This window comes from Frieseomelitta varia, unplaced genomic scaffold, assembly GCF_011392965.1.
Source record: "Frieseomelitta varia isolate USP_RPSP 00005682 unplaced genomic scaffold, Fvar_1.2 scaffold_271, whole genome shotgun sequence".
NCBI lineage: Eukaryota > Metazoa > Arthropoda > Insecta > Hymenoptera > Apidae > Frieseomelitta > Frieseomelitta varia.
In genome coordinates, this window is record NW_025110003.1 from 58,434 (window position 1) to 78,379 (window position 19,946).

General features: G+C 27.0%; 6 protein-coding genes across 11 annotated transcripts; 3 read left to right on the forward strand and 3 right to left on the reverse strand.

The window, feature by feature from the left end:
• Positions 1–157: 157 nt before the first annotated feature.
• On the reverse strand, positions 158–6,858 carry LOC122528930 (sterol regulatory element-binding protein 1). The gene is made up of 8 exons (XM_043654583.1): positions 6,603–6,858; positions 5,622–6,215; positions 5,306–5,537; positions 4,829–5,223; positions 3,776–4,708; positions 3,368–3,678; positions 791–946; positions 158–708 (listed from the first exon to the last, which is right to left on the reverse strand). Exons 1-8 carry the CDS (start codon positions 6,703–6,705, stop codon positions 355–357), a joined length of 3,078 nt encoding a protein of 1,025 aa, XP_043510518.1. The 5' UTR covers positions 6,706–6,858; the 3' UTR covers positions 158–354.
• Positions 6,854–9,947, forward strand: LOC122528931 (lipoyl synthase, mitochondrial). 5 transcript variants are annotated; one of them, XM_043654587.1, is made up of 7 exons: positions 6,854–6,878; positions 7,337–7,431; positions 7,503–7,808; positions 8,686–8,842; positions 8,917–8,974; positions 9,075–9,230; positions 9,309–9,947. In XM_043654587.1, exons 1-7 carry the CDS (start codon positions 6,869–6,871, stop codon positions 9,667–9,669), a joined length of 1,143 nt encoding a protein of 380 aa, XP_043510522.1. In that variant the 5' UTR covers positions 6,854–6,868; the 3' UTR covers positions 9,670–9,947. The 5 variants fall into 5 exon arrangements, with proteins under 5 accessions (XP_043510522.1, XP_043510523.1, XP_043510521.1 ...); XM_043654588.1 differs by lacking the exon at positions 6,854–6,878 and adding an exon at positions 6,905–6,923; XM_043654586.1 differs by lacking the exon at positions 6,854–6,878 and adding an exon at positions 6,919–6,952.
• LOC122528932 (proteasome subunit alpha type-1-like) lies at positions 8,596–12,299 on the reverse strand. The gene is made up of 6 exons (XM_043654590.1): positions 12,141–12,299; positions 11,779–12,029; positions 11,023–11,182; positions 10,732–10,941; positions 9,949–10,165; positions 8,596–8,952 (listed from the first exon to the last, which is right to left on the reverse strand). The coding sequence occupies exons 1-5, from the start codon at positions 12,141–12,143 to the stop codon at positions 9,956–9,958; spliced, it is 834 nt and encodes a 277-aa protein (XP_043510525.1). The 5' UTR covers positions 12,144–12,299; the 3' UTR covers positions 8,596–8,952; positions 9,949–9,955.
• Positions 12,300–12,664: 365 nt separating this feature from the next.
• Positions 12,665–13,660, forward strand: LOC122528935 (60S ribosomal protein L21). Its single transcript, XM_043654595.1, has 2 exons — positions 12,665–12,756; positions 13,136–13,660. Exon 2 carries the CDS (start codon positions 13,150–13,152, stop codon positions 13,627–13,629), a length of 480 nt encoding a protein of 159 aa, XP_043510530.1. The 5' UTR covers positions 12,665–12,756; positions 13,136–13,149; the 3' UTR covers positions 13,630–13,660.
• A 501-nt stretch (positions 13,661–14,161) lies between these two features.
• LOC122528934 (ubiquitin carboxyl-terminal hydrolase 46) lies at positions 14,162–16,942 on the reverse strand. 2 transcript variants are annotated; one of them, XM_043654593.1, is made up of 8 exons: positions 16,657–16,942; positions 16,263–16,343; positions 15,743–15,959; positions 15,516–15,596; positions 15,131–15,423; positions 14,686–14,823; positions 14,459–14,602; positions 14,162–14,366 (listed from the first exon to the last, which is right to left on the reverse strand). In XM_043654593.1, exons 1-8 carry the CDS (start codon positions 16,657–16,659, stop codon positions 14,259–14,261), a joined length of 1,065 nt encoding a protein of 354 aa, XP_043510528.1. In that variant the 5' UTR covers positions 16,660–16,942; the 3' UTR covers positions 14,162–14,258. The 2 variants fall into 2 exon arrangements, with proteins under 2 accessions (XP_043510528.1, XP_043510529.1); XM_043654594.1 differs by lacking the exon at positions 15,516–15,596.
• Positions 16,943–17,089: 147 nt separating this feature from the next.
• On the forward strand, positions 17,090–19,847 carry LOC122528933 (condensin complex subunit 2-like). The gene is made up of 2 exons (XM_043654592.1): positions 17,090–17,480; positions 17,679–19,847. Exon 2 carries the CDS (start codon positions 17,693–17,695, stop codon positions 19,769–19,771), a length of 2,079 nt encoding a protein of 692 aa, XP_043510527.1. The 5' UTR covers positions 17,090–17,480; positions 17,679–17,692; the 3' UTR covers positions 19,772–19,847.
• The last annotated feature ends 99 nt before the right edge of the window (positions 19,848–19,946 follow it).

Consider the following 19,946-nt stretch of genomic DNA (forward strand, 5'->3'; position numbering starts at 1 on the left):
ATCATTATATTATATGAAAAACATAAAATATCATTATATTATATGAAAAACATAAAATATCAAATTAAAACAAGTTATTTAAGAAGTCTTAATTGCATTAAAAGATAACAGTAACCTAACTAAGTTAAGTTGGGTTCTTGTAAACATCGTAATACAATTTATATACAGAAATCTTGCACACTGTGCATAAATTAAATCAGAGCTATGTAACTCAAGTTCTGACTTTATTTTATTTATGTCCTTTTTGTTTTAACAGTGAAATATGTAGTTCGAAAAACAAATGATACTTTACTCACAATAATAAAGAGATGAATCCATAAAAGATCTGAAACTTAATATAGAATATTTAATATATCAATTAGCAGAAATAGCCGGTCCTAATTGCCTCATTAATTTGTAACATTCTTGAAGTCTTTTTCTATCGCCTATCCTTTCAAGAGTTTTAGCAGCTTCAGCAAGCATGCCCGCACGTTCTCCAGGAGAGGCCAGTAATAATGAAGGTAAATGTCGAGAAGCTAAACATAAAGCTACCGCATGTTCTCTTTCTCCAGTATATTGATCTTGTGAACGATCTTTTCCACAAATAATTGAAGAACGTGAATTTCTATGATGCAAACTACGATCTAATAATGTTTGAGTTTTCACTGGTGTTGCTCCTGCCATTATACGCACTGTAGCTTCATAAAGAAATACTCTTGCCAAAGTAAACTAAAAAACAAGTATGTAACAAATAATAATGAGCAACTCTTAATTTTACTAATATTAAAAAAAAAGGAAAACGTAAACTTACAGGAATATGCTGACATAATTGTCTTAGACAAGCTAAATCACGTTGAAAACCTCCAAGAGATATATTAGTAGTTGAATTTTCTAATTCGTTATCTAATTCTTGCCAAAGTGTAGTTCGCATTTCAAGTAGCCAATCACAAATCCACAACTGGGTAAGCTAAAAACATAAATCAAAGTTAAGAAGAAATTCATTAACTAAAAAAAGAACAAATGAAAATATACAAATTTTATTCATCATAAATTATAATAATAAACTATAATAATTTTGATATATATATAAATATATTTAAAATATTTAAAAAAAAGAGTTTTTTCAGAGCTTTTATCTAAATCATAGATAGTACTCATCAAATAAAGGAAAAAGTTTGAACAAATTAATTAAAAAATTAATTTCTGATATTATAAACAATTGTCCGTTTTGCAATAAACAAATGATTGAAGAAAACTCTGATCCCATTTTATTATTCTTTACTTTGTCGAAAGATTGTTACGAATATTGATTTCACTTTCTTTTTTTTAAATTAAAAGGATGGAAGATAAATTAAGGCAGAAGAAGTCTCTTTTTTTAAACGCAATGAGATATCAAACTCTTTTCAAAATGAATAATATTTATTCTGCATAATTAACATGTTATGACTATAGACAAAAATATACATATAACTTTCTAAAAAGAAACTTTGAAAAGTGAAAAGAGAAAAAAAAATGGAAAAGATATTACAATTAATTGTTACGTTTTCAAAATAATATTTTTGGTTTTCCAGACCAAATTTATTAAATATTTCATAAATACGGTTTTAAACATTTAATAAAATAATAAAACTACTATGAGTATTACTTTATGTTTTATGTAACTTAAAAGTTAACATCGTTGATAGAATATTTCAAACAAACAGCTAAAAGAGTATGTTAAAATAACTTGGAATTAATATTTCTAACAATAAGTGTACTTAAAAATGACGATTTTTCATCAAATCTCCTTAATTATGCAGAATAAAAACAGAATATATATTTAAATATATGTAAATATAACATACAGAGTATCAAGAAAAAAAAAGATGGCCAAACTTTAATATTGTATTCTAAGAAAATGTTTGTATTCTTTATATTTCTAGCTTCTAAAAAAAAAACATATAAATGTAAATATAGAGTTATATAAATGTAACATATAACATTTTACTATATTAACATATAAATGTAAATATAGTAAATATAAGTTCGATTATAAGTCTGATAGGCACTCTCTTGTATTTCTTTGATTTAAATCCTTTGGATTTTTATTTAAGGATATATATTAAAAGTTTAATTTATCATAATAACATTTATATCATCATAACTGATAAATTGAAAATATTTAAAAATTATTGCCTCATATAAAAAATTTCGGTATAGAGGAATTTTTGTATGTTTTCAATAATCTTTGAAACATAGATTCAGTATTATTTTCAATAATTTTCTTAAGTTTTCAATATTCTATTGTAATCAAAAAGTGTTTATATGTCAAAAAGGAAATGTCAGATCTATTTATATGATTTTTTTTTCTTCTTCAGGAATAATGTGATACCAAAATTTGACCATTTATTTCCTTGACACTGTATATAATATATATCATATATTATATATATGATACATATGTATATATACATATACAGGATGAGTCACTTTAGAAAAATATTTCAGAAAAAAATTTTAATAGTTTTGAGATAATATCAGTTGGTTGTATCATGATGAGATACAACCAATACTTTTGTGAGTGAACGTGTAAAGGTCATATGAAGGTCATATGCACTTTTCATATAAAACATATATTTAATACATAAATCGATGCAATGTATGTTATAAGCCATTAATTTAATATTTTAATTTTATAAAACGTCATATGTAAGACAAGCCGTGAAGCGGTAGTATTGTATTTATGTTGCTGTACATGCAATAAGTATAATAAAATTAAAATTAAAATATTTACTAAATTGTTCATTCGCTATAAATATATTAATACTTTTTTATAGAGATTGCCTAAATGAGTCAAATCATGTACTAAAAAAGTATATGATTCTATTTAAAAAACTAAAATTGATCTTTATATATCTTTTACACATCCACCTATAAAAAAATTAGTTACATTAAATTACACCTCTCTTGAAATAGTTAAAGAATGTCTCGAATGATTCAAAAATATTTTAATTTTTTGTCTGAAGTGACTTACCCATATATATACATATGTTATTATATGGTGCTGAGACTTGCCACAAGAATTGCACTGTAGAAGTATTGCATAGTTATATTTCATGCAATGCAACTACAATGCACACTTGTAACAAGTAAGCAGTTGAATAAAAATTACTGTCATTAGATATTTTTAATTTTGTATAACTTAAACAATAGATTTAATATCAATGTGTAATTCATTATTTCATCATTTTTTCTGAGATATTTATTTTAAAAAAGCAGCAGAAAAAGATTTAATATTTTATTTCCATGTTCAAATCATACGATTACTTCGTTATTTCTAATTTTATTATTTACGTAAAAGCATAAATTTTACTAAAAAATGTAATTATTAAATATTTAAATATCTTACCAAAACGTTTTGTGACGATTGTTGCTTACAATTATAATAAACCAAACATTGTTCAAGTAATACTCCTGCCTGATCAATAAAACGCATGGAGACTGATTTAATAGTAGCTTTTGCTGCTTGCAAAGCATTCAAAACAATATATGGCAGCAGACTAATACTAGTATTAGCATTATTGCAAAGCTGGTAATTTTTTTCATAAGGAAATTTGCTTTCAACAATATTCCATGCTTGTGAATCATCTTCTTTCAATCTCCAACATGCTGCTACATATATAACTGCTCCCCACCATAATCCAATTTCATCTTCACAATCTAAAATATTAAACATTTTATTTACTTGCCAAAGAAATAGAAAGAATAAATTTAATGACACAATAAACCTGTTAAATAAAATTTTGTTTAAACTTACGCGTAATTGTAACTTTGTCAGTACATAAAAATCCGGCATCTACTCCAGCAGAAGCCATAATAGTTTGTGCATATTCTAATATTAAAGATACATGTGCATCTCCAAGAGTACCAGTTAAAATACGTAAACAATGTCCAATCAAATAATCTCTATAAGCACGTGAAGCATATGACAGAGGATCAGCTTTACTAGTTTGAGATGTAAATTCATGATCTGATTGTTTTCCATATTGCCACTTTTGAAATGCTAAAAATTTAGCACCTTCGTCACTCATTATCCATTTCAATTTTGGTGGAACTGCACATGACGAAAGCAACGTGCGTGCTTTACCCAGATAATATTTATGAATGAATGGAAATAGCGATTGCTTGAAACACAATGCAACGTTAACATATATTTCTGCTAATAATGATTTTGGAATAGTTTCGCCAGTAGCTTCTGCATAATTCACTGCAGAAAGAGCAAGATACAATGTTCCATTCTTTGATCCTTCTGATAAATGTAGACACAACATGTGCTGATAAATAATAGCTATTTCCATAGCTGATATTTCTGCTTGTTGACGTACAGTTTTTTCAGAAAACCATTTATGAATATGTACAATCCATTTCCCAATCCACAATTTATGAAGAAGTTGTCTTATAATTTGCCACATTGTTCCGAGCCAAGCTTCTGTGCGCGACGATGGATATGGTCGGCCCAAGTATTGCAAACATTGATGTAAATCTCGACATGCTTGACTATAATCATTCTTGGATATATTGAATTCTGCCTGACGTCTCCATCGATGAAGTTCAATAAATATTTTACTGTTAGAAGGTAGTATTGGATCACCATATAATAATAATCTGCAAAGTCCGCCAATTAAAAGTATAACATTTGTTAGCCACAAAAACACGTTGCTCCACATTGGATTTTCAAAGTCTGATTGATCTGAAAAAGGATTAATAATATTACTCACTATGATAATGATATATATACTTATAAACTTAATACATTAATATTATTATTATAATAATGTGACAAAATAGCACTGTTATTGCGTTACTATACCTTGATAATTGAGAATTGTACGACCATCCAATTTTGTATTTATATAATCAGAATTGAATCTTCCTACATTATTTATTAGAAAACCTAAAGGATTGAATGCTAAAAAGAGAAGCATAAAGCCACAGAGTGTAAGCCTGGTATGATCTCTCATGCCTTGATTTGTAAGAACAGATGTTGAATCAACATTTTGTAACATATCCGGATCATCCTTTATAGATGATGGAGATTGAGGAGATAATGGTGCTGCTGCTGGAGATAAAGATGGTTCGCTTGAATCTGATCTAGGTGGTGTAAGTTCACCACATACTAATAAATCGCGCAAATTTTGCCTTTGAGCGGCTAATTTCAATGACATATTTTCTGCTTTCAATCTTGCATTAGAATTCTGAAGAAATCTAAAATTTTCATTGGTTAGTAAACATTTTCGCTAATTTATAATATAGTAAGCATATAAAAAAATTAAACACGTTAATATACCTAATATAATCAATAGTCTTTTTTAAGATAGCTGATTTGTTTAACTTAGCATCTACTCCAACAATAATATTTTTCAATTCGATGATTTTATCATTAATTGATGTTCTATAACGTCGTTCTATAGCATTATGAGCACTACGTTTTACTTCCTTTACTCTTGGTACACCTATATGTGTATTTGTGTTTAATCGATTAATTTGTACTTTATCAGTATCCAATACAACTGGGATACCTAAATAAAAGTTAGAATCACAAATTTAATAAAAATTAAAATAAATTTAATAAAAATGTATTACTAAATTGCCATTGTTCATACCAGCAGTTAAAACTGTTCCATTGGCAGTATTTACTAAAGTATGTATTTGATGTGGTACAGAAGTTGAATTAACAGCTTGTGATCCCCTAGAATAAACAACTGATTCTGACTTTATAAGTTTAGCTGGGAGAAGCAACTGTCTCTGTTGTGTCACTGGTGCTATAGTTACAACAGGTGACTGAACACTGAAGTTTACATTTTGCGGAATAGCATATTGTGAGCTAAATACTGTTGGTGCTGGTGTAACAGATATTCTTTGCGTTCTATTCTGTACAGAAGTTACGTCTTGTAATTGCGGTTGTTGTTGTTGTTTTTCTTGTTGCGATTGTCGAGAGACGCAAGAAATTTGTTGTGTATTTTCTGTCACTGTTGATGCTAATATTACATTTCCATTTGGTACAGATTTTACAACAGTTGGATCCTCAAAATCATGAAATTCTTTAAAATCTTTTAGTTCTTTACTATTGTTGAAACTTAAAAAATCTAGTTCTTCCGCATCCATCCCTAAAGGCTCTTCCAATTGCGATAATAATGTATCATCACTAAATAAATTTTCATTTTTCAACAATTCACTTTCACAGTTTGTAAGAAGCTCTGTAAAAAAAATTAAAATAATTTAACATGTCTACAAAAAAATCACACGCAGTTATAAAATTTATAAAAGTTATAAAATTATTAATAAAATACTGTTTTTGATATTAATTTCTTAAACTGTTGTAAGTATAATACAATATTTTATTTTATAATTATATTTTAATATATTAAACATGAATAAACGAATAAAAAATTATTCAATTCATTTCTAAAAAAAAAAAAAAATACATTACATAAAAAATTACAAAAAAATTACATAAAAAGATAAAATTACAAATAGGAGATGAATCAAAAATAAAAAAAAAATCTAGTTTGAAAATAAAGTGAAATTTCTATTTCAATTGAGAAAGATAAAATTTAATTTGATAAATATTAAATACAACATACCATCGATACCAGTTACTTCGTTTAAATTAAAGCTGTCGTTTGATTGAAAATTAGAAAAATCATCCTGCGTTGTAGTCCATTCTCCAGGATCTGCCATTGTCATAAATGGCAATAAATATTTGGCAAACAATATGCCAAATATTTATTTACATTAAATAAAAGCAATGATTAAAATAAAACGAGCTACTAATATGTCAAATGTAATAACATAATTACGAAGTCATCCGACCTTTACCGCGTCCAATCACAGAAGCTCAAGGGATCGGATGATATTACGTCAGTGTGTGTTACTAAATCCACAAAATGTTTTGTAACATATGGGTGAATTTTTATGAAAATTACTATTATTGGTATTTTTATCAAATCTTTTGATGTTTAATAATTCTTTGAATTAAATTTGTATAATATGTACTTGAATTACGTATTATTATTAATTTTGAAATTTAATTACAATGAATACGTGAAGACATTCTGCGAATGTTTGAATTATTATGTAAACTAAAAATAAAAACAAGAATTTAGAAAACATGTATATATAATGTCATGTATATATAAAATCTTTTATTATATTTAATAATAAAATTTTGTATTTAGCTGAAATTTTAAATATCGTAAAATTTTCAAAAACATACATTCAAATATTTATTAAACATTTTGTAAGTATTAATTGATATGTTCATTATCACGTGTAATAATGTTTCGTGTTGTAAGGTTGAATCTCTTTATTTTGAAAGGTTATTTGAATGTTCATTTGGAGACAAATATGTTTCAAACTCTTCATAAGTTAAGTCTGACAAAAATATCTACTGTTTGTAATTTCCATTCCACAGTATGTATTTATTGTTAAATAATATTTTAAACATTTGTTATTATATATTAATTGCTATAAATTTATTAAAGCAGGTGCAATGTGTCAAAGAAAAAACTTTTTCTCAAAAATTAGAAGATGGACCTGATTTACAACATTTTATTGCTGACACCTACAAAGACTATGATGGAAAATTGAAATTAGAAAAGGGGGATAAATCTCGTTTGAGATTACCACCTTGGCTCAAAACAGAAATTCCAGTGGGTAAAAATTACAATAGAATAAAGTCACAATTAAGACAATTACAATTAAGTACTGTATGCGAAGAAGCACGATGTCCTAATATTGGAGAATGTTGGGGCGGTGGTACGCATGGAACAGCAACAGCCACTATTATGGTTAGTATTATTAATACAATGCTCATTGTTTTATTATTTTATTTTAATTTAATCAACACATTGATTGTCACATTGATCACCTGTGATTGATGATTGTGAGATCTCATCTGAGGTTCAAATGTTTGGAATAATTAAAACAAAATAAATATTCTCAACTAAGAAATTTTGAATATCATAGTTGACTAGATAATATTATGAAATAAAAAGTACACATTCAATAATTAAAGATTTTAATTGAAACATATATGAATTGTATTAAAACATCTTAAGCACAAATGAAACTGGCCATCGCAATATGTTGTGACTTTTTTTTTGTTCAATTTTTAGCATTTTTTGAACTGTGATTTGCAAGATTTTTTTGATAACATTCTTTGCAAAATTTTTGCATCAGGCATAATCTTTTATATTTTATGGAACTGATGCTTAGATAGTTGTTTTCCTATGTTTGTAAGAAAATATTCAGAAACAGTTATCAAGACTAATTGAATGATCAAGCACAATGATCACTCATGACTATCAGAGTAAGATAAACACACTGTGGATCACTAAGGCATGATCTTTTATAACTACATTTCTTATTATTTTGTCATTAAATATTTATATAATAATGAAAATTCTTGTGTGTAAGAACATCATATAAATCTGATGTGGCAATCAATGTGTTAAAAGTATAATGATTAGCTAATATGTTTTATATTAAAATAAGAAGTTATTTATTATACAATTACATTTCATAATATAAATTTTTATATTGCTATTTTATTATATATTTACTAAAATTTATTTATTTATTGCGTTATTATCAATTTGGATTTTATTTGAAAAGGTTAATTAGTAATATTATAAAAACATAATAGTGGAAAACAATTTAATATAGTTAATGGGCGATACATGTACCCGTGGTTGTCGCTTTTGTTCTGTAAAAACATCAAGAACACCATTACCACTAAATCCAGAAGAACCACTAAACACAGCAACTGCAATAGCAGAATGGGGTTTAGATTATATTGTACTTACATCAGTAGATAGAGATGGTTAAGTATCCTTTATTTATATATTAGAAATTGTATTGTTTGTATTTCTTATGTAAAATTATGTGTTGCAATAGATTTAAGTGATGGTGGAGCTAGTCATATTGCGGAAACTGTGAAAGAAATTAAAAAAAGGTACATAATTCACCTTACTTTTTCCGTTATTGTAACAAGTTACTTTTGTAATTACATATCAAATAAACATTTCATATATATATATATTATATTTTTGCAGAACTAATATTTTAGTGGAGTGTTTAGTACCAGATTTTAGAGGAAATGAAAATTGTGTAGCAACAATTGTTAATTCTAATCTTGATGTGTTTGCTCATAATATTGAAACTGTTGAACGTCTAACTCCATTTGTTAGAGACAGACGAGCTCAATACAGGTGAGATATATTGTCTTGTATTTTTTAGAACTTTTCTTGGTAAATTTGTAAATTTATGTATTTTTATGCATTGTTTAGACAATCACTAAAGGTCTTGAAAACGGCAAAAGAATACAAACCAGAATTAATTACGAAATCATCAATAATGTTAGGATTAGGTGAAACTGATGAAGAAATTGAACAAACAATGAAAGACTTGAGAGAAGTAAACGTAGATGCTTTGACACTGGGGCAATATATGCAACCTACAAAGAGACATTTAAGAGTTATTGAATATGTTACACCTGAAAAATTTAAAAAATGGGAAAATATTGGAAATGAACTAGGATTTTTATATACTGCAAGCGGTCCATTAGTGCGTTCATCATACAAGGCTGGAGAATTTTTTTTAACAAATATATTAAAAAAACGTAGAAACAAACAGTCTGAAAACCAATAAACATATATACTTTAATCTTAATTGAGAATATTTGTATATTTATGTATAGTAATATAAGTTATTGTAAATTTGTGCACAAAAAATTATTGTTAAATTATAGAAATAATTATCATCACATTGTAAAAAATGTGTTATATGTGCTGAATTTTAACAAAATTTTATGACTTATGATACTCTATTATTATATTGAACATGATAAGGAAAAATACAATTTTTTTAAGTGTAAAATGCAAGTTCATTTTAAATGTAATAATACATAAAATATATGAAATATATTACATTATTTTTAATCTGTATCCATTGCAACTGTAACTTGTGGTTCTTGTGGACCTTCATCAGAAGGTGGAGGTTGTGGAGGTTTGGAATCTTGTTCCACATCTGGTTCAGCAAGTTTACTACGTTTGTCGTCTTCAATTTGAGATAAATATACCGAAATTGCATCTTCATCAAATATTTTGAAATTTGTACCTTTTCCTACCACCGCGATAGAGACATTCTGTAATAAAATAATTTTACTTGTAATATACATAACATAAAATTTCGTAAAATACTTGATTATAAGTGATAAATTTGTGACAAAAATTGGACAGAACAAATATTCACAATTTATTGACCATGAATTTTTTTCAAATTTATGTAATCATGTCTAAATTTATTTAATTTGTTTCTATATTTCACAAAGGTGGCTATTGAGATAAACAAAATATTAAAAAAATGTCTTTTAGAAATTTCATTGTTTTAAATATTATATCCGCTAAAAATTACCAAAAATTACTTTATTTATGTATTTTAGAACTTTAAATTTGTCTTAATGATTACTTTATGTGTGAAAAGATATATTAATTTAAAAACATTTATGAATTTATCATTACATAAAGACTATAATAAATTTAAAAAATCTATTTAAACCGTTATTTTACATAAAAGAAAAAAATAAAACTGTTTTCTTTTATTTTTCTCACAAATCTACTACTTACTAGAAAACACATTGGAACATTCTACATTAATTTTGTATTAATTATTATTAATTTTGTAATTATTATAAAAAATGATTTCATTTACCTTCACTGATAAATCAACTTCATTTGGCAATGTATCTCTTAATGCACGAAGGCCATGCTTTATTAGTTCATCGAGATTACACGTTAAAAGATCATTAAGGTGTTTTTCCAAATATGTACGAGCACTCTGAGAACGTGCACCAATAGCCATTGCTTTACAATCAAAATAATTTGATGAGGGACATGTTTGATAAATATGTGGTCCTTGATCCTTTAGAAATATCAATAATACTTAAATGGCACTTTAGTCTTCACCTAGTAAATTGTAATTAATTATTTAACAATTACTTACATCGTACCCAGCAATAAGTAAACCTACACCATACGGTCTTCTATCATATCTTTGAGTACATGTTTGCAATTTATTTCCCAGAGATGCGAGTAAACGACTGACAGGTAATAAATCATCGTGAGAATACTTGTAATTCAAACATTCAGTTCGCATATATCGACTATAAACAGATAAATGAAAATTTAAAATTTAATATATTTGTTAGACCAGTAATTTGTATTGGGTTGTTCCAAAAATTTCTTTCGTTTTATTAATGAATAATCTATGCATATTTTATGTTTCACATTATATTATTTGAATTATATATAATCCACTCTGACTTATTACTTTCCTTCATCTTTTCTCTCATAATGTCATCTTTCTAAAACTTCTGAAGTTTATTAGCGAAATATTGTTTGAGGACAATTCTTATGTCATTTATTAAATCAAATATTTTACTGCAGTTTCATGTATTAAATGAAAGATATAGATAATAATCAGATGAGATAATACCTAAAGAAAATGAAGGAAAACATCTATATCCGATTACTATCTATTTTTTTCATTAAAAAATTCCCTTCGTGGCTCAATAAATAACGTAAGAATGCATCTTGGATAATGTTTAAATAGCAAATCTCAGAAAAGTATATATGAACTAAAATATAAAATAGTATGCATACATTATTCATTAATAAAATGAAAAAAGCTTTTGGAACAACCTGATATTTTTATTAGCAATAACATGATAAAATTTATACTTTATTATTTATGATATACCTTAGCATCCTAGCGTCAGCTGTTAAGCCTGAAATAGAAATTCCCATATGTTTATCTATGGGGAATATTTTCTTTTGATGAGCAGATAACTCGGAAGAAGCTCTTTTCAGAGCAATAAGAACTGCATGAGTTTTATTTTTTAGTCCTACAGTAGCTGATCCTAATTTTACAGCTTCCATTGCATATTCTACTTGATGTAGACGTCCTTGTGGACTCCAAACTGTAACATCACTATCGTATTGATTCCGAAACTGAAAAATATTTGATATTTTTAATTATTATTTAATGTTTTATATTGACTCGTTCTAATATATTTTTATTATTACTGCGATTAATAAAAAAAAATTACGTAAAATGCATACCATTATTGAATATTATTTAGTTATAATTATAAAATATTATTTACTATTTAAAGTATTAATTTATTTAATAAATAACGTTTAGTTGCAAAATACGTATGTTCAACAATGAATTTTCAGAAAACAACTGTCATGCAGCGGTATTATGATTAAATGTATAATAGAGAGATGACTCGTTTGACAGTGGATGTCCATCTAGTAAAATTCTTAGTTAATTTACAATTCCTAGCTAGTTTAAAGAATAAGAAATTTTTATACCATTTTCTAAATTAGTATAAATATTTTTGGAATTGTACTGAAAATTATTTATTATTTTTTAGTTAGTTTAGTGTAATTATTAAATGTATATAGTATATTTTGTCTAAAAAATCCTATTAAATGCATTGGTCTTAAAACTTGTATATTTACGATTAATTGATAAAAAACTAATAAAAACTAATAAATAAAACTTGTATCAGTTTATTATTATTATTATTATAAAATAAACAATAAGAATAATGAAAGAAATAAGTATCGAAATCGTCCATGGGATCGATTATTATCGATTTTTTGCATAACTATAGAATTGCCGATCTTATATTCTCTTTTCGACGGTCGTGAGTGAATACATTTATCTGGTGTAGGTTTAACAATATTTATAAAGAATTTTAGAAAGTTTTATAATATTTGCTTCATATTTCGTGATGACAAAATTTTTCATAATTAGTGTTTTATCTTTTTGTTATAACAAAATTTGAATTTCAGTTTAAAATTGTCTTTGTTAGCAGATGCACGTGACACCATACGTGCAAATTTTATTTTATATTTTAAAATTTACATTTAAAAATTTTATCTAATTATTTTACTTGTTAAAATTTAATATTTTTGTTGCCTGTGCTATTGTATAACTTTATATACGAAAATGTTGTAATTTTTAGTTAACATAACCTCGATTTCAATTAATATTCGTACAACTATATTTCAAGTAAAAAAATTTAATGAAAATGTATATTTTACAGGCCGATTTATTATAATGACAAACTCAAAGGGTTATCGTCGAGGAACAAGGGACTTGTTCTCCCGAAAGTTCCGCAAGCATGGAACAATTCCATTGTCCACGTATATGAAAGTGTATAAAGTGGGCGATATAGTCGATATCAAAGGTAATGGAGCTGTTCAAAAGGGAATGCCTTATAAAGTTTACCATGGTAAAACTGGACGTGTATTCAACGTAACACCTCATGCTCTTGGTGTCATTGTCAACAAGAGAGTGCGTGGACGAATTATTGCTAAAAGAATTAATGTTCGTATCGAACATTTGACTCATTCTAAATGTAGAGAAGATTTTCTGAAGCGAGTAAAGGAAAATGAAAGGCTTAGGAAAGAAGCGAAGGAGAAGAACATTAAAGTACAACTAAAACGGCAACCTGCTGAACCAATGCGTGCACATATTGTATCGGGACGTGAAAATCCAATATCACTTGCACCTATTCCTTATGAATTTATTGCTTAAAACTTCAATAAACATGTTTTGAAAAGATTAATGTCGTTTTTACAAAGATATTGTACATTTCCTATTGAATATAATATTTATATTCAAAATTTTTCTGTCAATCTATGTAAAAGATTACATAGATTTTTGCTAATGATTACATTCTCATAGTTATAGAATAATTATAGCTTCTAAGAATTAAGTATTTAAGTCACAGAGATTAGCAATTCTTAAATTCTAGCTATTAATTTTTTCACATAACACATATACTGTGTAGACTTGAAATTGATTTAAAACTGTAAATCCAAAAAGAAAAATAATGTAGAAAAACGTATAAATAAAAAGTAAATAGATATAAAATTACTGAAAAATAATACCAGAGGAAAATGAAATTTGTCGATATTTCATTACAGACTAATCAAAATTAAAATACAAAATTTTTCTTTTAAGGTATTGCATTAATGAATAGTCCATGTAGCTAATAACTTTTTCTATATTTTACAAACAAAATATAATCGATTCTATACATATTTTACTTTATAAATAATCTAACATAAAATATTTTTAACTTTATACACTGTATGCCAATAAAATACGAAATTATCGTATAGAATTTGTATAATTTAATTAGTATATATTTGTGTTATGTTCTAATTACAATCTATTGATTGATAAAATAAGATATAACCAGTTTCAGAACTTTTCTGAATATCTGATGTAAGTCCATAAAAGTCTTCTATTGTAGATGCATCAATTTTCTAAAATGAAAATTTAATGATATAAATATAAATTATAATTAGAGGCAAATAATTTTCATAATACAAATACTTATAATATAAGTAAGTCTTACATCAACCATATCATCATCAAAGAGCAACCAAAACCCATGGCTTTTGACTATTGAAATATAATGTCCTCGGTTAGGCCCACTTCCACAATGTATCACAACTGCGACCAAATCATACAATCGATCTGGATTCACTGCATCGTCACTCTTTAAATTATTATAGAAATAACATAGATTACATTATTCAAAGAAATAGAATGAACAAATAAATACATATGCAAAATACTTACGGTATTGAAGAGTCGAAGCTCTAAGGGAAAAACTACTCTGTGAGAAACTTTTATGTGACGGTTATATTGTTCCACGTATTTAAATCTCTTTAGATGTAATGCCAGTATCATTGGTAATTTCTTAACTCTCATTCGTTTCTAGAATGTAAGAGGATTGTTAAATTCTTCTAAATTTTAGTATGGTAGACTTCCTCTTATTCAGCCCTTTTTCAATCAGCCAATGTTTATCAATGTAGAAATAGAATTATGATTTTTCTGTAACAATAATGCTAATTTGACATAAAGTAGTTAATCTATCAAACTATTGCATATAAAACTCGTTATCATTTATATAGAAAATTAGCTTTATAATGCAAATTGTTAAACATATTTATTTCAAAAATTATTTATCAAATAAATGGATAAAGAGGAAGTCTATTGTAATTGTAAAATTTTTTCACAATACTTGAGCCTCTTGATAACTGCTACAATGGTCACATTTGAATTTGTTATCACTACAAAGTGTCTCAGTATTTGAAAAACATCTGAGGCAGTGTGTAATTGAAGTATTTTGATCTACATCAACTTGTAAATCAAAGAAATCCTCATCTTTGCTAGATACAGTCTCACAATTAAGGCAGCGTGTTTCTGATGTTAAAATTCCTTGAAATATTTCATGAACCCACGTAGGCTCTGGTGGTGAACCAGCGTCACCTGCACCACATTTTCCTCCTGTTGGTTTGCTTTGACTTCTCTCTGCTAAAATGTAAGACATGCAAAATTGATAATATAAGAATATGCTATTACATACTTGTATGTATATACATATATATTCAAAGAAATTTGCATACCTAGAATAATTTCATTTATGTGATTTATCAAAAAATTTAGAAATTCATGAGCATCCTGTTGCATGTAGTTATCAAATTCCTCTGTGAAAGATTATATACATACGTTACATGTACCATGCATAAACATGTTTAATATCATATTTAAATATCAAATAAAAATAAATAAAATACATCATTATAATTACAAGATTAAATTTTATGTTAAATATATATACATTTATATTAACCTTTCTCTTTTCTCAACCTGGCAATAAATTTTTTCGGAGCTATAGATCCAACTTTCTTTTTTTGAGTTGCAATACTGTAGAATAAATCTGCCAAACATGTTAATAAGGTTTCCTTGGTTCTCTTATTTCTAGCTTTGTATTCTAGAACTTTTTCTCTAAATGGTCGACAAAAATATAAAGCTTGTAGTACAGAATTACTGTAACAGGTATTTCCAAACTATAACGATATAAATATCAATATTAATAATTTTAATATTGAAAATAAAAAGAAATTTTACAACTTTTAACCCTTTGCGGTTCTATGTCCAATGTGACTGGACAACGATTTTATTGAAGCAAATTTGTTTAGACTGCATATCTGTGATATGTTTATCAATGACTCTTTCTTATTTACAATGTGTGTCACACTGTACAATGTTTACAATAAGACAAGATATGATAAACCTGCCTAAGTACACTGGAAATACCTGCAGACTAGACGGCAAAGGGTTAAATGTTTTGTATCTTGATTTATACTTACATTAACTAGTCCAAAATAATGTTCATTAGGAGGAAACTGATCGGAGCCAATATCTCTCTCCAATTGTGATATATTTGCACCCTGTAATGACAATCATAAAAACTGGAATAGTAATAATAATAACAATAATAACAATAATAATAATAGTAGACAAGTATTCTGTAATACAAGTTTTATGAAATTGAATATAATTCACAATATTTGCACATTTATTTCTATACTTATTTGATATTCACATTTTTTCTTGCATTACAATATTCGTAAAAAATATAAAATGAACGACGATTGAAAACAAATACAAATTGAATATATATGATGGCATTTGTATTGATACGAGAAAATGATAGACAGCTATTGGATATGTCCATCGGACGTGAAATTCGTTTCAACTTACCATTTTATTATAATTTAACAACTGTTATTGACCACTGACGAGCAAACAGTATGGATTTTAATAACGAAACCTCCATGGTATTCTACTTTACAGATTTGTTGGTTAAACTATTATAATTGCATAATTGTTGAAAATTTTTACAACAGAAATAAGAACAATTGTTTGTCAATGACAATTTGCACGACACTTTTGATAAAAAATGTTCATGTGTGTTATTCAACGTCTTTATTAATATATACTTTGAATGGGATTTATCTCGATTAAATTATTAGTTTTCATGAAACAATCAGAAAATACCGACGTGTGCTTAAAAGCATTAAAAAAGGTACTGATGCCTTTGGAAGATGTCTCTAGATAGAAAACGTCTTTGATACTCTACAAACAATTGCTTCGTGATTTGGAAACTCTTTTGAAGGATGTTTAAATTTGATGATTTTACGGTCGCTGTTCTTGCAGTCATTTCGCGCCAATTTTTCTAGAATTTTTTATAAAATAACAATTCAATTTGTGTATAAAAATATTTGTGTGTTTTTCTTTCATTCTAATTATGTAATGATGGCCCCATTCTATGTATTAACCATTAATGTCAATTTGAAGAAAATAGGAGACTAATAATTACATGTTGAATGCATTACACTGATATTTACGAAAGATAATTGAACACCAAACTATCATTGAATGGAATAAAACGTTGTTACTAATTTGTGTAATGGTCTTTACCGAGTTTACTCTTGTTTACAATTTCTAAAAAACACATATTTACTTAAATATCTTCAAATTTATTATATCTCAATATGTAAAGAAAGGATTTCATTGGCACACAGGTAACATATGAATAAATATAAATAAATATTTTATTTGTTATTTTGTAAATCATTTAATATACGTTTTTTGACGAAATTCGCAAAATTAATAATTCAATTGCACGTTTCAATATATTTTTTATAAACCATTTCAAAGTTATACTTCCAAAAAGGATATTGTAATTTGTGTAAAGGAGTTATTTTTTATATTTATTTTAGGAATAAAAATAAAGATGGTATTTAACGTAAGCAGCAAAATGGCAACTCGTGCATCTATGCCAAATGTATTGATAGATCATGGAATTATAAATTCCACCCCAGTGTCTTCGTCTCCATTGCGGCGAAAATCTGTGATTCCACAAAAGTTAAACAATTTTACCCTATTAGAAAATGACGATGAAGCGGAACGTTTGGCTCGTCGTCGTAAAATTTCTGACACGTCTTCAATAACTTCTAAAGGTTCAAATGATAAAAGACATTCCTTAGGATTTGGTTTACTGGTGCATATGCCAGCTTCCCAAATGGCAGAACATATATCACAGTGTATAAAACTTGGTACAGAGAATAAAATTAATGTCAAAAATGCATTTAGTTTAGAAATGATTGATTTTATGACATATATGATTAAAAAGAAGGATGCCAATATGTCTAATTTACAAGTAGCTAGTACATCTTTAGATGTAAGCACAAAGATTTATGGATTTCGCGTTGACGGCGTACATACGGATATACTCAAAATGATTAGTGGAATGGAAAAGCAACACAAAGACAATGAAAACCAAAATAATTTAGAAGAAATGGATTGTCAGGATGTAACGGAAAATATACAAGATGGAATAAACCAGATGATACAGAAAAAGAAGAAAAAAAATAAGCAAAAAATATTTACCACTGTAGAAGCTCTAAAAATTAATGTCGATACTGAGAAACCTTCTTTAATAACTATGGAAGCAGATTTACAAACTACGGATATGTTATATCAGGCAATGTTGCCAAACCATGCAAATTCAAAGTTTTATCCGCATCGTTATAATGACATTTTGGTAGATACAGTGAAAAATAAAGTCAGGCAAGATGAAGCTACAGCATTTAAGATTCCAGAAATAACAGATTTTTCAAACATGGAGATTTGTCCCCCTTTATTTTATTTTGATTTCCATAGTTGGACAATAAATGAATCAAACAATGATGAAAGTCCAAGACAAAATAATGAGAGCAGATTTCAATTTGATCTTGATGCAAGTTTGGTACATGAAGATGAACATGTATCTACTGGCATGAATTATTTTGATATTGAGATGACAGAAGAAGAAAATTTAGATAGATGTGCTATAGTACCTAATCAGGTAGAAAACATTGTAGATGTTTGTAAAGTTCTAACCAACACAGTATCAACAAAGGTTTCAGAATATTCTTTTATTCAAAAAATGAATATACACTGGGCTGGTCCATCTCATTGGAAAGCGACCAATTTAAAAAATAGTTTATACAATAATAAATTAAGGAGTCAGCTGTGTCGTCAGTCAAAAGAAAAAGAGAGAAATAAATTACAGCTAAGTTATGACGATGAAACGATTAAGAATGTGAATGCTAAATTTTTACCCAGTCAATCGATTAATATGCATACTAGAACTGCTAAAATGGAATGGAACGAAGAAATATTAACGTTACCCCCAGATGTGCATTATGATATCATACAAGCTTACAAGTTATATCATCATACACTAAAACTTAATTTAACAAATTTAACAAATACGAATGTTACTTCTTCGCGTGACGATGCAGAAAATTGTAATTTTACAAATGAAAATGAAGTATCAAGCCATTCTCTTGATGTTCATAGCGAAGGATGCCAACAAAGTGAAGGAAATGATACAAATGATAATAATACGCAATATGAAGATCAGAGTAACTTAGGAATGCCTTTCACTGGGAAGAATCTAGTTGCTGTACCAAAACTTACAAATAAACTGTCTATTGCATATTGTATACGTCCCAAAAAAATTGACATGAAGCAGTTGAAATATTCCATTTGGAAATGTTTAAAATGTACGATGCTGGAGGATATGCAAGAAGATGAAAGAAAAAGAAGGAAGATAGAGGGAAACGCACAACGAGATAAAGATAAAATGAACGATAAGAAATATTTCAGTCACGTTTATAAAGCATTGCCAAATCTTTTAACTAAGACAAACATCGAAGCTTTGAGCTTCCCAATTTCTTTTGTATCTCTGTTGCATTTGGCAAACGAAAAAACGTTAAAAATAAATTCTTCTTGCGACATAGCAGATATTATCATAGAACAAGACTAAATGTATTTGTATTTAACAAAACGATAATTATATATTAGAATTAACAGTTAATTAGGAAATTATTTTTGATAAAACAGATATATGAATATATTTATTGAATTTTATATTAATGCAATATTGTCACAAGGCGCAATAATTAAATTATTTTGTAACAAGTCTGATTGCGTTTGATTAT

Excerpts from the sequence above, each read along its gene's own strand:
- LOC122528930 (XM_043654583.1), bottom strand. The coding sequence starts at position 6,705 with ATGACAATGGCAGATCCTGGAGAATGGACTACAACGCAGGATGATTTT. Across the intron at positions 5,538-5,621 it reads TGGAACAGTTTTAACTGCTG|GTATCCCAGTTGTATTGGAT; the intron begins GTATGAACAATG and ends ACTTTTATTTAG. Across the intron at positions 5,224-5,305 it reads AAGACTATTGATTATATTAG|ATTTCTTCAGAATTCTAATG; the intron begins GTATATTAACGT and ends TGAAAATTTTAG.
- LOC122528931 (XM_043654584.1), top strand. The coding sequence starts at position 7,297 with ATGTTTCGTGTTGTAAGGTTGAATCTCTTTATTTTGAAAGGTTATTTG. Across the intron at positions 8,975-9,074 it reads GTGAAAGAAATTAAAAAAAG|AACTAATATTTTAGTGGAGT; the intron begins GTACATAATTCA and ends ATATTTTTGCAG. Across the intron at positions 9,231-9,308 it reads GACAGACGAGCTCAATACAG|ACAATCACTAAAGGTCTTGA; the intron begins GTGAGATATATT and ends TGCATTGTTTAG.
- LOC122528932 (XM_043654590.1), bottom strand. Across the intron at positions 11,183-11,778 it reads GCTGACGCTAGGATGCTAAG|TCGATATATGCGAACTGAAT; the intron begins GTATATCATAAA and ends ATCTGTTTATAG. Across the intron at positions 10,166-10,731 it reads AAGTTGATTTATCAGTGAAG|AATGTCTCTATCGCGGTGGT; the intron begins GTAAATGAAATC and ends ATTTTATTACAG.
- LOC122528935 (XM_043654595.1), top strand. The coding sequence starts at position 13,150 with ATGACAAACTCAAAGGGTTATCGTCGAGGAACAAGGGACTTGTTCTCC.
- LOC122528934 (XM_043654593.1), bottom strand. Across the intron at positions 15,960-16,262 it reads ATTATTTTGGACTAGTTAAT|TTTGGAAATACCTGTTACAG; the intron begins GTAAGTATAAAT and ends ATATCGTTATAG. Across the intron at positions 15,424-15,515 it reads CATAAATGAAATTATTCTAG|CAGAGAGAAGTCAAAGCAAA; the intron begins GTATGCAAATTT and ends CTTACATTTTAG.
- LOC122528933 (XM_043654592.1), top strand. The coding sequence starts at position 17,693 with ATGGTATTTAACGTAAGCAGCAAAATGGCAACTCGTGCATCTATGCCA.